This window comes from Eleginops maclovinus, chromosome 13 (genome assembly GCF_036324505.1).
Source record: "Eleginops maclovinus isolate JMC-PN-2008 ecotype Puerto Natales chromosome 13, JC_Emac_rtc_rv5, whole genome shotgun sequence".
In the NCBI taxonomy this organism is placed as follows: Eukaryota; Metazoa; Chordata; class Actinopteri; order Perciformes; family Eleginopidae; genus Eleginops; species Eleginops maclovinus.
Genome location: NC_086361.1, coordinates 24,236,818 through 24,249,263, shown reverse-complemented (window position 1 = coordinate 24,249,263; position 12,446 = coordinate 24,236,818). Strand labels below are relative to the sequence as shown.

Here is a 12,446-nt window from a genome sequence, read left to right as displayed (position 1 = left end):
TCAGGCGGAACAGGGCACAGCATGCCAGAAAATTAATTCCTACAGTATGTTAACTGTGTGTGTGTGTGTGTGTGTGTGTGTGTGTGTGTGTGTGTGTGTGTGTGTGTGTGTGTGTGTGTGTGTGTGTGTGTGTGTGTGTGTGTGTGTGTGTGTGTGTGTGTGTGTGTGTGTGTGTGTGTGTGTGTGTGTGTGTGTGTGTGTGTGTGTGTGTGTGTGTGTGTGTTCTCTGCAGATGGGAAGCTGAAGACCTGGGTGTACGGAGTAGCAGCAGGAGCGTTTGTTTTGCTCGTCTTCATAATCTCCATGACGTATTTAGCATGGTAACGTACCGATACTTGTATTTTATAACCGTCTGTCTGTTGTACTACTCTTCATCACTGTATTCATCATCGACCTGCAGTCAGTGATGTCATGGAGGTCAAAATGAAGACAAGTCATTTGTTTGGAAAGGAATACTTAAAGGTGAACAAACGTAAGAGGAAGGATCAGGATGACCTCAGTGACCTTCTCCACTTTAATATCATGAATAGTTCACATCTGAAGTCAGTCATCATTCCCTGGAAAATACTCAGATTTCTGTGACTAAAAAGAGTCAGAAATTTGAGACAAAAGTCCAGTTTCAGGAGAAAAGTCATAATTCAGGGGAAATCCTCATCTAATAAATGCAAACTTCTGAAGAAAGTCCAAATTCACAAAATATTCAGAATTCTGGGAGAAATGTAAAAAAATCGAGGAAAAAAAGTCATGGTGGGAAAAGTCGGACATTCCGTGAGTCAGCATGTCGTTGTGCGTTCATACCTTCTCTCTACATGTCCTCCTTCCTTCATGGTGCTAGTGAGGATGACGAGATGTGTCTAAAATAACGTGTTGGTGAACATCCATTTAAACTCCATTACGTCACTGCTTCATTTGTTCATTTCATTCCTTTATCATGCCCCCCCCCCCCCCCCCCACTCAGTTATTGCTGTTGTTGCCTTTGCTGCACGTCGGGCTCCAAGCCCCCATCAGAGGCGGGGTACTGGGTGGACCCCCAAACCCTGCCCTACACCTGCCCCACCTGCCAGAGACTGGAGCAGGACCAACAACACCAACAACAACAACAACAACAACAACAACATCTCCAGCAGCAGCAACTTCAGGCGTTGCTACAACAACCCCCACCCTCACTAGCCCCACCTCCTCCTCCCCCACCTCCTCCTCCTCCTCCTCAGCCTCCCTTTGAGACCCTCATCACTTAGACCCCTTTGCTTCTTCACCTCTCTTTGCCTCACTCCCCTTAGTGCCTAAATAACTGTGCCTCCTTCAGAGGATCACTTCCTGCAGGTGAGAGGCGGATCCACCCGACACACCTCACGCCTGTAGATTTAAATACAACATTCTTCAAACAACCTCGAAAGGCAGGCTTCAGTTCAACACACATACGAGACCTTTTACTGTGAATACAGTGAATGTTTTCCACCTGCAGGCTCTCATTGTAAACTTAAGACATGAAATATCACGTAAAATACAATAAACAAGACCTTTTACTCCAAAGTCTGCACAACAGAAAGAACAGGACAGGGGGGGGGGGTTTCACAGCCTCAGTCTTTCCCTGCATGTTGACATTATTTGAATATCTTTCCTCTGCTGCCATCTCCTGGTCTACCTTCACATCTGTTTTTCTCATGGGTCGCTCCTTCATTCTCCACCAGTCCAGACCGACCAGAGACTTCCTCTGGTTGGACGTTAGCTCAGATCTGGGATCAGACTCTCTGAACTTGCTTTTGTTTTTTTCTCCGCAGCAAAAAGCCAAAGAAGCCTCAGCGGCGTCAGATGAACAACAGACTGAAGCCTCTGACGCTGGCGTACGACGGAGACGCCGACATGTAGACGAATCCCTGCGACCTCAGAGACTCGTCCTGCTGAAGGACACGCTGCAGAAAGCTTAACGTCAGGCCGCCATCGAGGGTCGCGCCTCGATTCTGACCGAAGAGGAACCTCAAAGTCCAACAACCAGAATCCACGCCCATCAGCCGCCTTGATGTTCCCGTCCTTTTTTTAGATTTCCATTTTGATACTTTTTATTTCACAAGAGCCTTCATGAACTCTTTCTCTTCTTCTGGAAGTTTTTGCCTTTGCTTCTCTGCCATCAACTACTGCCGGAAACATCCGCACCACGGTCCTCTGAGAAAAACTCTACAAAGATTTTGTCCTAAAAGCACAACTTGTTTTGTTTGGGATGACGTCATTCCCTGTCTGATTCATATTATTGTGGCCTGGGTCATTATTCCTCTCGTCTGCCTGCCTCCCTCCTATGTTCCAGGCATAATTTTGCACTATATTAGTGCAGCATGATATGTACTTACGTCTAGCTTCGCCATAGCAAACTGCCTCTCTCAAAACAAGATGGTGTACAGTCTTGTGCTAGAAATGTAAATGAGTAGACTTTTTTTGCAAACAACGACGTTTGTTAATATTTTTCTTCTATTACGTGTGAAACAACGGGACTCGATGTACATAGAATTTTTCTCTGGTCTCCACTTTACCTTTCTAGTTTGTACAGCCTAAACTCTGCCTGAGCATTTATTCTGACGATTGTACAACTGTGGCTTCATCCTCTTTGACTTTTTGTAAATTATTAATATGACATACATAAACCCCTGACAGTGTGAAACCCATTAGCTGAGATATGGAAGCAGAAACAAAGCCTGATGGAAATACTTTCATATGTGTAAAAGGCTCAGAAAATAAGAAATAACATCAGAATTCTGGCTGAGAAAATGTCAGACAAGAATTAGACACAATTCTGATTACTTCTAAATGTTTACTGTTGCATGCATTATGCATACAATGGGGACATACTGGTCACCCACTACATGCCCATACATCATGTGCAAAGGATTGTGGGCCAGTAAAGCCGTGCTGGCTTTGATTCTGTAAAATGAGACTGTATGCAGACGATGGCATCTTTGGGGCATTTGACATGCAACGTATTTGTTTTTCTGGCATATCTGGTACATATCTGGTACATATCTGGTACTCTGGTACTCTGGTCAGTATTTTTCCACAAAAATGTCTTTCCATGAACTTAAAAACCATAAATATTTCCTTGGTCTTCAAACTTTGTCTGTGCATACCAGGAAAACATGTAACAATCAGAAGGCCATAATTCTGATTTCAGTACTACATTTCCTCCAGTGTAGAGGGGTTGTAAATGACCAATACAATTGTATTAATAATGGAATAATCCATATTGATGTCTATCCTCTATAATCCATCAGCTTTTTGTTCACAAAAGTATAAATTATTCATATTCTTTTGCAAAAATCCATCAAAACTGCAAAAAATAATTTACAAAACCGTTTTTTCTTCCTGTTTTGTAACACTGTTTTTCTACTGATAAACTCAGTTCAGGGGAATCCTTTGATTTATGTATTTACTGGCATGTATTCTGAAGCTCGAAGCCAACATAGTATTATTTATTATCCGTCTGAGACGTCGGCTCTTTGCCAGGAACAGTTTGATATTCTGTGGTTTGTTTCTTGTAAGTTGAAGGAGTGTTTCATTTCTATCTCTTGAAATATGAGTTGTAAATAAAGTGCTAAAATATTTCTGTTTTTATTTATTCTTCATGTCCCATAACGTGTTTCCTTTTTTTACCGCACATGTTATGCAAAATGAATGTGGGTGTGACGAAGGCGACGTTTAAACTCGTGGAAACAAAGTCGCTCGAGTCCTTTTCCTACCGTTTGTTTTTATGTATTTAACTAATTGCTGATAATAAAAAAGGGAATATTTGAAAGTGTTGTCAGAGTTTTTGAGAGCTTCTCCAGTTTCTGATGTGAAGTGTAAAGCAGAATTTAATTTGGAGTTATGAAAGACTTTACATGACGATTAGAGCTCACACTTTATGGAGTATATGTGAATACAATGTGAACACAGAACAGGGACACTGATGCTCCATAACACCAACTACACCCAATAGTCCTTACCTTTATACAATTTAAAAAGCTCGGCAGTCATTTCATTGATTTCCATATAACGTACGTGACAGTTATTTAATTTCCTATACCTTCTATAAAGAGTAACACAGGCAGAGCTGACCTTTCATAATGTGGTATTTTATGAACTGCATGTCACTTTGCACTGCCAAAAGAAAAGAAAAGACAGATCTAGAAAGAGAAACTGTAAGGAGAGAAATCTGGAAGCTTGGAGAAAGTATACGTTAAACCTGGGGTGAGGGTTATTGAACACAGCTGATCCAGGTGCTGATAGTGCACTGTTCAAGCCTTTCTTTAATGTTCATTGTAGAATGATTTATTTTGTAACTGAGCCGGTGTTGCTGGGGGGGCATGCAGTACAGTGTGTGTGTGTGTGTGTGTGTGTGTGTGTGTGTGTGTGTGTGTGTGTGTGTGTGTGTGTGTGTGTGTGTGTGTGTGGTATGGGATGTGAGATGTGTTAGAGAGACAGTAATGACTGATTGTATTTCCTTTACTTCTATAGCTCTTACGTTGGTCATGAGTTGTATAATGACCCATCAGTACCAGAGTCCATCACTCAGCCGGGGACGCTGCAGTCTGGAAGTGGATTTGATTTGTTTACAAAGGTGCAATGATATCCACTTTACATCCAACAACTGCAGGCCTTTTATTTATTACTCAGAGTATTCTCTCTGTATTTATTGTTTGAGTTATTTGGGGGGAAATGTATAATTGGTTTCTGTGTTTGTTTCTAATGTTAAAATAAGCTGTGTTTTACTGCTGCTGTTCTTTCTGTAAAAGAAACCACATGTTTCTGAGGATGGTGAAATCACAGAAACCAGTGAACGTTACCACTGGGGTCCTTTCAGTAAAACATGCTGCCTCCCAAAGTGCAACGCTGAAGATCCCTTTTATTTAGGGCTGTCAGCGTTACCGCGTTACCGCGTTACCGCGCTACCGCATTACCGCTTTACCGCGTTACCGCTTTACCGCGTTACGGCGCTAACGCCCGCGATGAATCTTGAAACCATAACGCGTTAAAAACAATGAACGCAAATGAATCATATTCTCACGTTTGACCCCAAACTTCCTACCGTAATTCCAGCGCGCATGTTTACCTGGCTGAATTACTGAAAGGCGTCACAGGCTCAGGTAACACGGTGACTGAGGAGGTCTCCCTGGTGTGCTTAACGGAACACTTGCGTTTTAAAAAGCTTCCAGACGGAAGTTCACATCAAACCAAAGTTGTGTGCACATATTGCAGTGATGAACTGTCCTTCCACCGAAGCACAACGAGCCTGAAGTACCATCTTTGCTGATGCTAGCACAGATGCTAGCTCTGAGAGAGTGCAGCAAGGGCAAGTCTGTCCACAGAGCGACAACAGCTAAGCTAACCCATGCTATCGCTAAAGGGATCCCCGTTGACTGCAGGCCCATCAACATCGTTGAAGACCAGGGGCTTCAAGGTATTATCCAGATCGCCTCAGATGACCCATCATACAAGCCACCTGCTAGGGGAACTATTGTCTCCAGAATTCATGAATTGTTTGGCAGAGAAAAGGCAAAGAAGCGGAGCAGTTGGCACAAGCTACATTTATTGCACCGACTGGAGACCACTGGACATCAGTAAGCAACCATTACTACCTCGGTGTAACAGCACACCTAATCGATGACCAATGGCAACTGCACTCGTTCGCTTTCGGTGTGGTGAAAACAGGGGAAAGGCATTTTGCAGAAGCATGGTTTAGTCAGTTTCTTGAAGTTGCAAAGGAGTGGGAGATTACAGACAAGGCCACCACTATAGGAACAGACAGCAGGCAAGGAGTCTACCATTCGAGCACATGCCCTGTGTAGCGCACATTATACAGAGGGTAATCACGGTGCCTCTCCGTGACAGCGGGTTTGACGGTGCTTTAGCCAAGTGCCGTAAAACAGTCGGACATTTCAAACACAGTCCTGCAAACACAGCAGAGCTGAAACTTCAGCGAGCCTCTCATGGGCAAGAAGAGCAGTCACTTGTCCAGGACGTACCCACGCGCTGGAGTTCAACTCTCGAAATGATAAAGCGTGTCCAAAACAACAAAGACCCACTGAAGGCAACGCCAGCACAGCAGAAGCACAAGTTAGCCATGCTAACCTCAGCTGAATATGACAGGCTGGCAAAGTTGGAAACACTGCTGGAGCCATGCAGGTAAGGTGACTTCCCATCTCCAATACTCATCATCTCCAATTTTATGTCCTGCAAATACAATGAATACAATAGTCACTTTGTTATTGTACTTCAGAACTAGTTGTAGGCCTGTCCCCTAAATGAGTGTTAAATGAATTAAAGGTGTACTCATTAATACTGTTGGTTTGTGTGTTTGTAGGTATGTCACTGAGCTCCTGGGTGGTGACAGATATGTGTCCTGCTCTGTAGTGCTGCCTGCACTCTGCCACCTCTTGGTACGATGGAGGTCTCAGATGTTGACCCCTGCCTACATAGTGCGCTTCAAGACTGCATTCACAGAGGACCTCAACAGACGAAAGGACAACACAAACCTGTTATGGCTAAAGGTAGCAACAGCTCTAGATCCCAGATTCAAGGACCTCAGGTGCCTGCCCAGAGCAGAGAGGGAAGAGGTGTGGCAAAAGCTGAGTGAGATGCTGAAGGACAGAGAACCTGCATCACAGCCATCCGGAGAGGAAATTGAACCAGAGCCACCAAAGAAGAAGAAGATGGCCCTCCTACTGATGGGGTCAGAGTCTGATGATGAGGCACTGTCCACAGACAAAACTGTAGACAGGTATAAAGCAGAGCCCAGTGTCGGCATAGAGGCATGTCCACTACAGTGGTGGGCGGCACACACAGGTGCTCATGGTAAGCTGGCCCATATTGCACAGAGGTGCTTGGCTACACCTGCCCCAACAGTGCCATGTGAGAGACTGTTTTCTTTGGCAGGCCACATTGTGCAGAAGAAGAGGTCCGCTCTGTCATCTGAAAATGTCAACAAGCTGGTCTGCCTGAGCAACTGGTTGAAAGAAAAGTAGAGTGTATGAACAGGTGGACTGGAGTCATGTCACACAAGTTCACGCTGTTTAAAATAATCTTATTCAACTAAGAGTGAAAAGGGACTGCTCACTCTGTACCTTCAAAGACACCATGGCATTCAGTTTGTTAAATAGGCCCACTGTTACTCACTACAGCATTCATTTGGGTGGATGTTACTTTGCAAACTCTTTACAGGCAAGCTGTTCACATTCACTTTGTAGCAGGCGTCACTTTGTAACTGTTTATGTGGTTGTCTGCTAATCCTTCTAGTCTGCAGTTCATTACGGATGTTGTGGGCAATGCCAAGCACTCCCTGACACTTCTTACTCAGCAAACTAATAGATTCTAGTTCAGAAATGATCACAACTAAGCTGAGATCTTATAATGAAGTAAAAACTGTGGTTCCTCTAACCAGTTAGTCATGCGTTTCTTTATTCCAACACCACACATGATGTATTTGTTTGACCCCCCCAAAAATACAAGTAAATACTAGTATTTTAAACTTGTGATTAATCACAACCTGTAATTATGATTAATCACAATTACAGGTTGTGATTAATCACAACCTGTAATTGTGATTAATCACAATTACAGGTTGTGATTAATCACAACCTGTTATTGTGATTAACTCGATTACATCTTTTAATCCTTTGACAGCACTACTTTTAATCACACCTGAAACCCCAGCGTCTCTCTGCACCCACTGAAGCTCTAACTGTGCAGAGGTCTCCCCAGCAGAGGGCAGCATCACACAGCTGAAGGTCTGCAGACTGCTCGGTGGGATGCAGGGGGGGTTCAGTCAACCTACAGTTTCATGCCTTCATGCAATGGTGCAAATACTTACAAAGTACAGTATGTATGAGTTGTATGTCCAGTCGGAGAGGGCTTACATACCTTTTGTTACAATATTCCAAAGACTCCGGTCGGGTAAATCTCCCAGTTCTCCTCAGAGACATTAAACATGCTACTTATTCAAGGACCATTTATTGTCATTAAGGGATGCAAAATGAAAATGAACTGTAGTCCATTTATGCAGCAGGGCCTTCCCAAACTGTGGCGCGGGCAGCGTGTTGGAACGCAATCAAACAATTGTGATGTATTTGCTTTTTGATTACAAACATCTGCGTTTGATTAGAAACACGCTGCATACAACTGATGCAAAAGGAAGTTGTTAATAACTGAAGTGTTTGGGAAAGATGTTCGGGTGGACGGGACGACGTACATGAACCAGTAATGTGAGCTCAGCCCGGTCGGACTCTGACTTTCAGCAAACTAGAAAGACGTTAGCAAGCTACCCTAACCCACCCCTACAGAATCAGATTACTGTGTAACAAACACTCGTTCCACACAAACGGAGGTCAAGCATTCAGTAATACTCGTGCTGTTCTGCAAGTCTAGTCCCCCCCTGTGTTCTGGCTGCAGACGGACCCTGAGGGCTCTGATTTGGTTCCTAATGCGGTCATGTAGATTGACAATTAGCTTTAACTATGCTATTCCTGCACTGGTTAAATTGTTGTCCTCTGCTTGTTGAAGTAATGTAATTGCCTTTATCACCAGAGCCCCTGATTGTGATCGGATGTTGGGGAAGTAAAGCAGAGACATGGTTCTGGTCCTCTCATTTAATCAGCACTTCACGTAATCACGTCTCCGTCTTCCAATTAAATTCCCCCTGCCAAGAAAAGGCCGCCCTAATCAATTAAGTCATGTTGTAAAACCCCACTTCAAACGGCTGACTTTGCGGCGACCTCGAAGACATCAAGATCTGCAGAAAAAATGTGATTAAGGAGCCCGGGTCAAACTGTAAAGATCATCTACGCAGCAGTCTTTGTTTCCAAGTTCTGCTCCCCGAGCCGCAGATAAAAGATGTCTGCTTTAACTGATGATCTCCTGCTGATAAAATAAAGCACTGCCTCAATCAGGGGAAGTGGTGGTCCGTCTTTAAAGGGCTTTCAGAAACAGAGAGGCAGTTACAGACAATGACAGAAACACCCTTTTTACTTCCCCAGAGGAGGCCTCAGAAACCCGTGATCTACCGTCACTCAGCGGACTGGGCTCTCTGATGAGTTACAGAGAGCCGGAGGTCCAGGAGCAGTAAAACAGTCCAGGTCTTTAGATCTGTTTTACTTAGTGTGTCGAGAAAATGATCTATACCTGGAGAAAGGCTCCCTCTACAGGGTTGGTTCCGTCCTGTTTGTGTATGATTGGATGGATTCTGATGGTAGATTTGAAAGAACTCCCGCTGTCTGCGGTGGGGTCGTAAACCACTTACCAGGTCTTCAATCTTTCTGTCATTTCTTTACCTTTTTAAACAATCCACTATTACCCCAATACAGATTCACATAAGTCTGTCTTCAGTGCCTCTGGTGGAGCATTCAACCAGCTGGTGAAGCATGTTTGTGTTCGGCTGCAGCCTGGGTTTTACCGGAGAAGGTGCGTGAAAAGTAAAGTCTTGAAACAATGAGACGTTTGTAAGATCAAGCCCAACAATTGGCGTGTAATCAAAGTCAACTTCTGCAAACGCTGAAGATAATCACCAAATTCTGAACACAGTTTACTGGTTCAACTTGAAGACTTATCACTGGAACCACAGCTATTTCATTTGAGCTCCGATGGATTAACGACCATTAACGTTCCCATCAAACACCATGTAGTGATGTCTGCTGATGTCTCCCTGCTCTGTGTCTCTCCTGGGACATGTCTCCCTGCTCTGTGTCTCTCCTGGGACATGTCTCCCTGCTTTAATGTCTCTCCTGGGACATGTCTTCCTGCTCTGTGTCTCTACTGGGACATGTCTCCCTGCTCTGTGTCTCTCCTGGGACATGTCTCCCTGCTCTGTGTCTCTCCTGGGACATGTCTTCCTGCTCTGTGTCTCTCCTGGGACATGTCTCCATGCTCTGTGTCTCTACTGGGACATGTCTCCATGCTCTGTGTCTCTCCTGGGACATGTCTCCATGCTCTGTGTCTCTCCTGGGACATGTCTCCATGCTCTGTGTCTCTACTGGGACATGTCTCCATGCTTTAATGTCTCTCCTGGGACATGTCTTCCTGCTCTGTGTCTCTACTGGGACATGTCTCCCTGCTCTGTGTCTCTCCTGGGACCTGTCTCCATGCTCTGTGTCTCTCCTGGGACATGTCTCCATGCTCTGTGTCTCTCCTGGGACATGTCTTCCTGCTCTGTGTCTCTCCTGGGACATGTCTCCCTGCTCTGTGTCTCTCCTGGGACATGTCTCTATGCTCTGTGTCTCTCCTGGGACATGTCTCTATGCTCTGTGTCTCTCCTGGGACATGTCTCCATGCTCTGTGTCTCTCCTGGGACATGTCTCCATGCTCTGTGTCTCTCCTGGGACATGTCTCCATGCTCTGTGTCTCTCCTGGGACATGTCTTCCTGCTCTGTGTCTCTACTGAGACATGTCTCCATGCTCTGTGTCTCTCCTGGGACATGTCTCCATGCTCTGTGTCTCTCCTGGGACATGTCTCCATGCTCTGTGTCTCTCCTGGGACATGTCTTCCTGCTCTGTGTCTCTACTGGGACATGTCTCCATGCTCTGTGTCTCTCCTGGGACATGTCTCCATGCTCTGTGTCTCTCCTGGGACATGTCTCCATGCTCTGTGTCTCTCCATGCTCTGTGTCTCTTCTGGGACATGTCCCCATGCTCTGTGTCTCTCCTGGGACATGTCTCCATGCTCTGTGTCTCTCCTGGGACATGTCTCCCTGCTCTGTGTCTCTCCTCCTGCCTGACCTGCAGCACCTCTTTTCACCCTCTGTCTGAACCAGAGCCCAGTGTGCTCTGATTGGCTGCTTCCTTCATAGTTCATAGTAGTGTGAAGACGTCCAGCTGAACCCAATTACAATTCTGGAAGTTTCAGAAAGCTCGGTCTGTGTTGAATGAGGCCCTTCAGCGCCACGCTGAACAGGAAACGTGAGCGGACTGGAACAGTGACAGGAAACCCCGACCCGTGGCGCTGCAGTGGAACAGAGCGTAAGCAACAACAGAGGGTATGGGGAGTCAGGCTGTTATTCAGTACGCATTCTTGTGCTTCATGTGTCGGTGGTGTTCTGTCATCAGGGACCGGCTCGCTGCACATAAAGACGTTCAGCTGTAGGTACTCAGTACCAGAGTCTGTCGAATGCCACCGTTCAATGATTCGAACCAGGATGCAGTGCCCGTCCTCTTCCTGCACACTGGAAAGACAAAGGACAGGTACAGTACACCTCCACCATTGCTGCAGGAGCCTCCATGTCGCCGCAGGTCCGGTTGGTACGACTTGGAACAAATTGCTTTCTCAGTGGAAGCAACACGGTCAGTTTTTAATCAGGTCTTTGGTAGAATATATCTCCTCTCATTTATGAGCAGCTTTCTGCACTTCCCTCATAAACACGTCCAGCTGGACTCAAGTTAACTTCTGGAAGTTTTCAGAAGCTAAATCTGTGTTGAATGCAAGCTCTTCAACGGCTGCCGTTTCCGCCGCCGCTCCTCCTCTCCGTGATGAGGAAGGGTTGATGTGCAGCAGCTGCATCCTGTGACCGACGCTCTGCTCGGCCATTTGTCTCTGTCAGCCCCCCCACCCGGCCCGCCCACCCACCCTCCACTTCCCGCTGAAAAGCTCTGGCATCCTCCGCCGTGCACGAGAAGCCCTCGGCCATTCTGGTCCGGCCCGGTTTGACTCGGCTTGCATTGGAGTGACACTCGAGATGGCAGCTGCTCGGGCTCAACATCTGCCCTCACAATCGGCCGTGGATCGATGCCAGGCGAACGCTTCCCCGCCAGCGTCACTCAGATGGGTGATCGTCCTCTTCCTCTCCCCCGTCTTTATCTCCCCCTTCCTCCCCAGACCGATGCTAAGCTATTAGGGATATGCTACCCTGTAATTTCCTCTGAATGGCCACCAAAGGTTTCCGTCAGAGGATCAGAGACCTGACCTCCTGATTATCCTCCGAGCGCAGAGGAAGCAGAGCAGCTGCTGGATGAGAGGCAGAGCTGTAGAGTAACTGAGTACATTTACTCGAGCTCTGTACTTTAATATCATTAAGAGGTACTTGTGCTTTCTTTGAGTATTTAAATTCCATTCTACTGTGTACTTTTACTCCACTACATGTATTTGATCCCTTTAGTTGCTAGGCAGATCTGGATTACTGATGGTAAATATAATCCCCCTTAAATCAGACTGTAGTTCACCTGCAGTAAATCCAGCAGCTACCCTGCAGTATACAAAGCATTCAAACTAGCTGCACCTTTACCAGCTCTGAGAACACTTTACTGATCAATCATTATAAAACATATCAGAGATATTATTCTGAAATGGACCAATCAGACAATGACTCTTCAATTATAGATCACACCGTCTCTCTGGACCGGCATCTTGATTACATGTGGAGAGGTTTAGAGTCACACAGGTTTCATCCTGTTTTGTGGGGAGCATCAGTCACAGATTCAGCAGACATTAGATGATGCAA

General features: G+C 45.7%; 1 protein-coding gene across 2 annotated transcripts in view; it reads left to right on the top strand.

The window, feature by feature from the left end:
* thsd7aa (thrombospondin, type I, domain containing 7Aa) overlaps positions 1-3,759 on the top strand; it is a 92,350-nt gene extending 88,591 nt beyond the window's left edge. For both annotated transcript variants that reach the window (XM_063899163.1, XM_063899162.1), the window contains exons 28-29: positions 233-320; positions 1,782-3,759. In XM_063899163.1, the coding sequence (XP_063755233.1) occupies positions 233-320; positions 1,782-1,869 (176 nt within the window). In that variant the 3' untranslated portion in view covers positions 1,870-3,759. The remainder of the gene's footprint in view (positions 1-232; positions 321-1,781) is intronic.
* Positions 3,760-12,446: the final 8,687 nt, after the last annotated feature.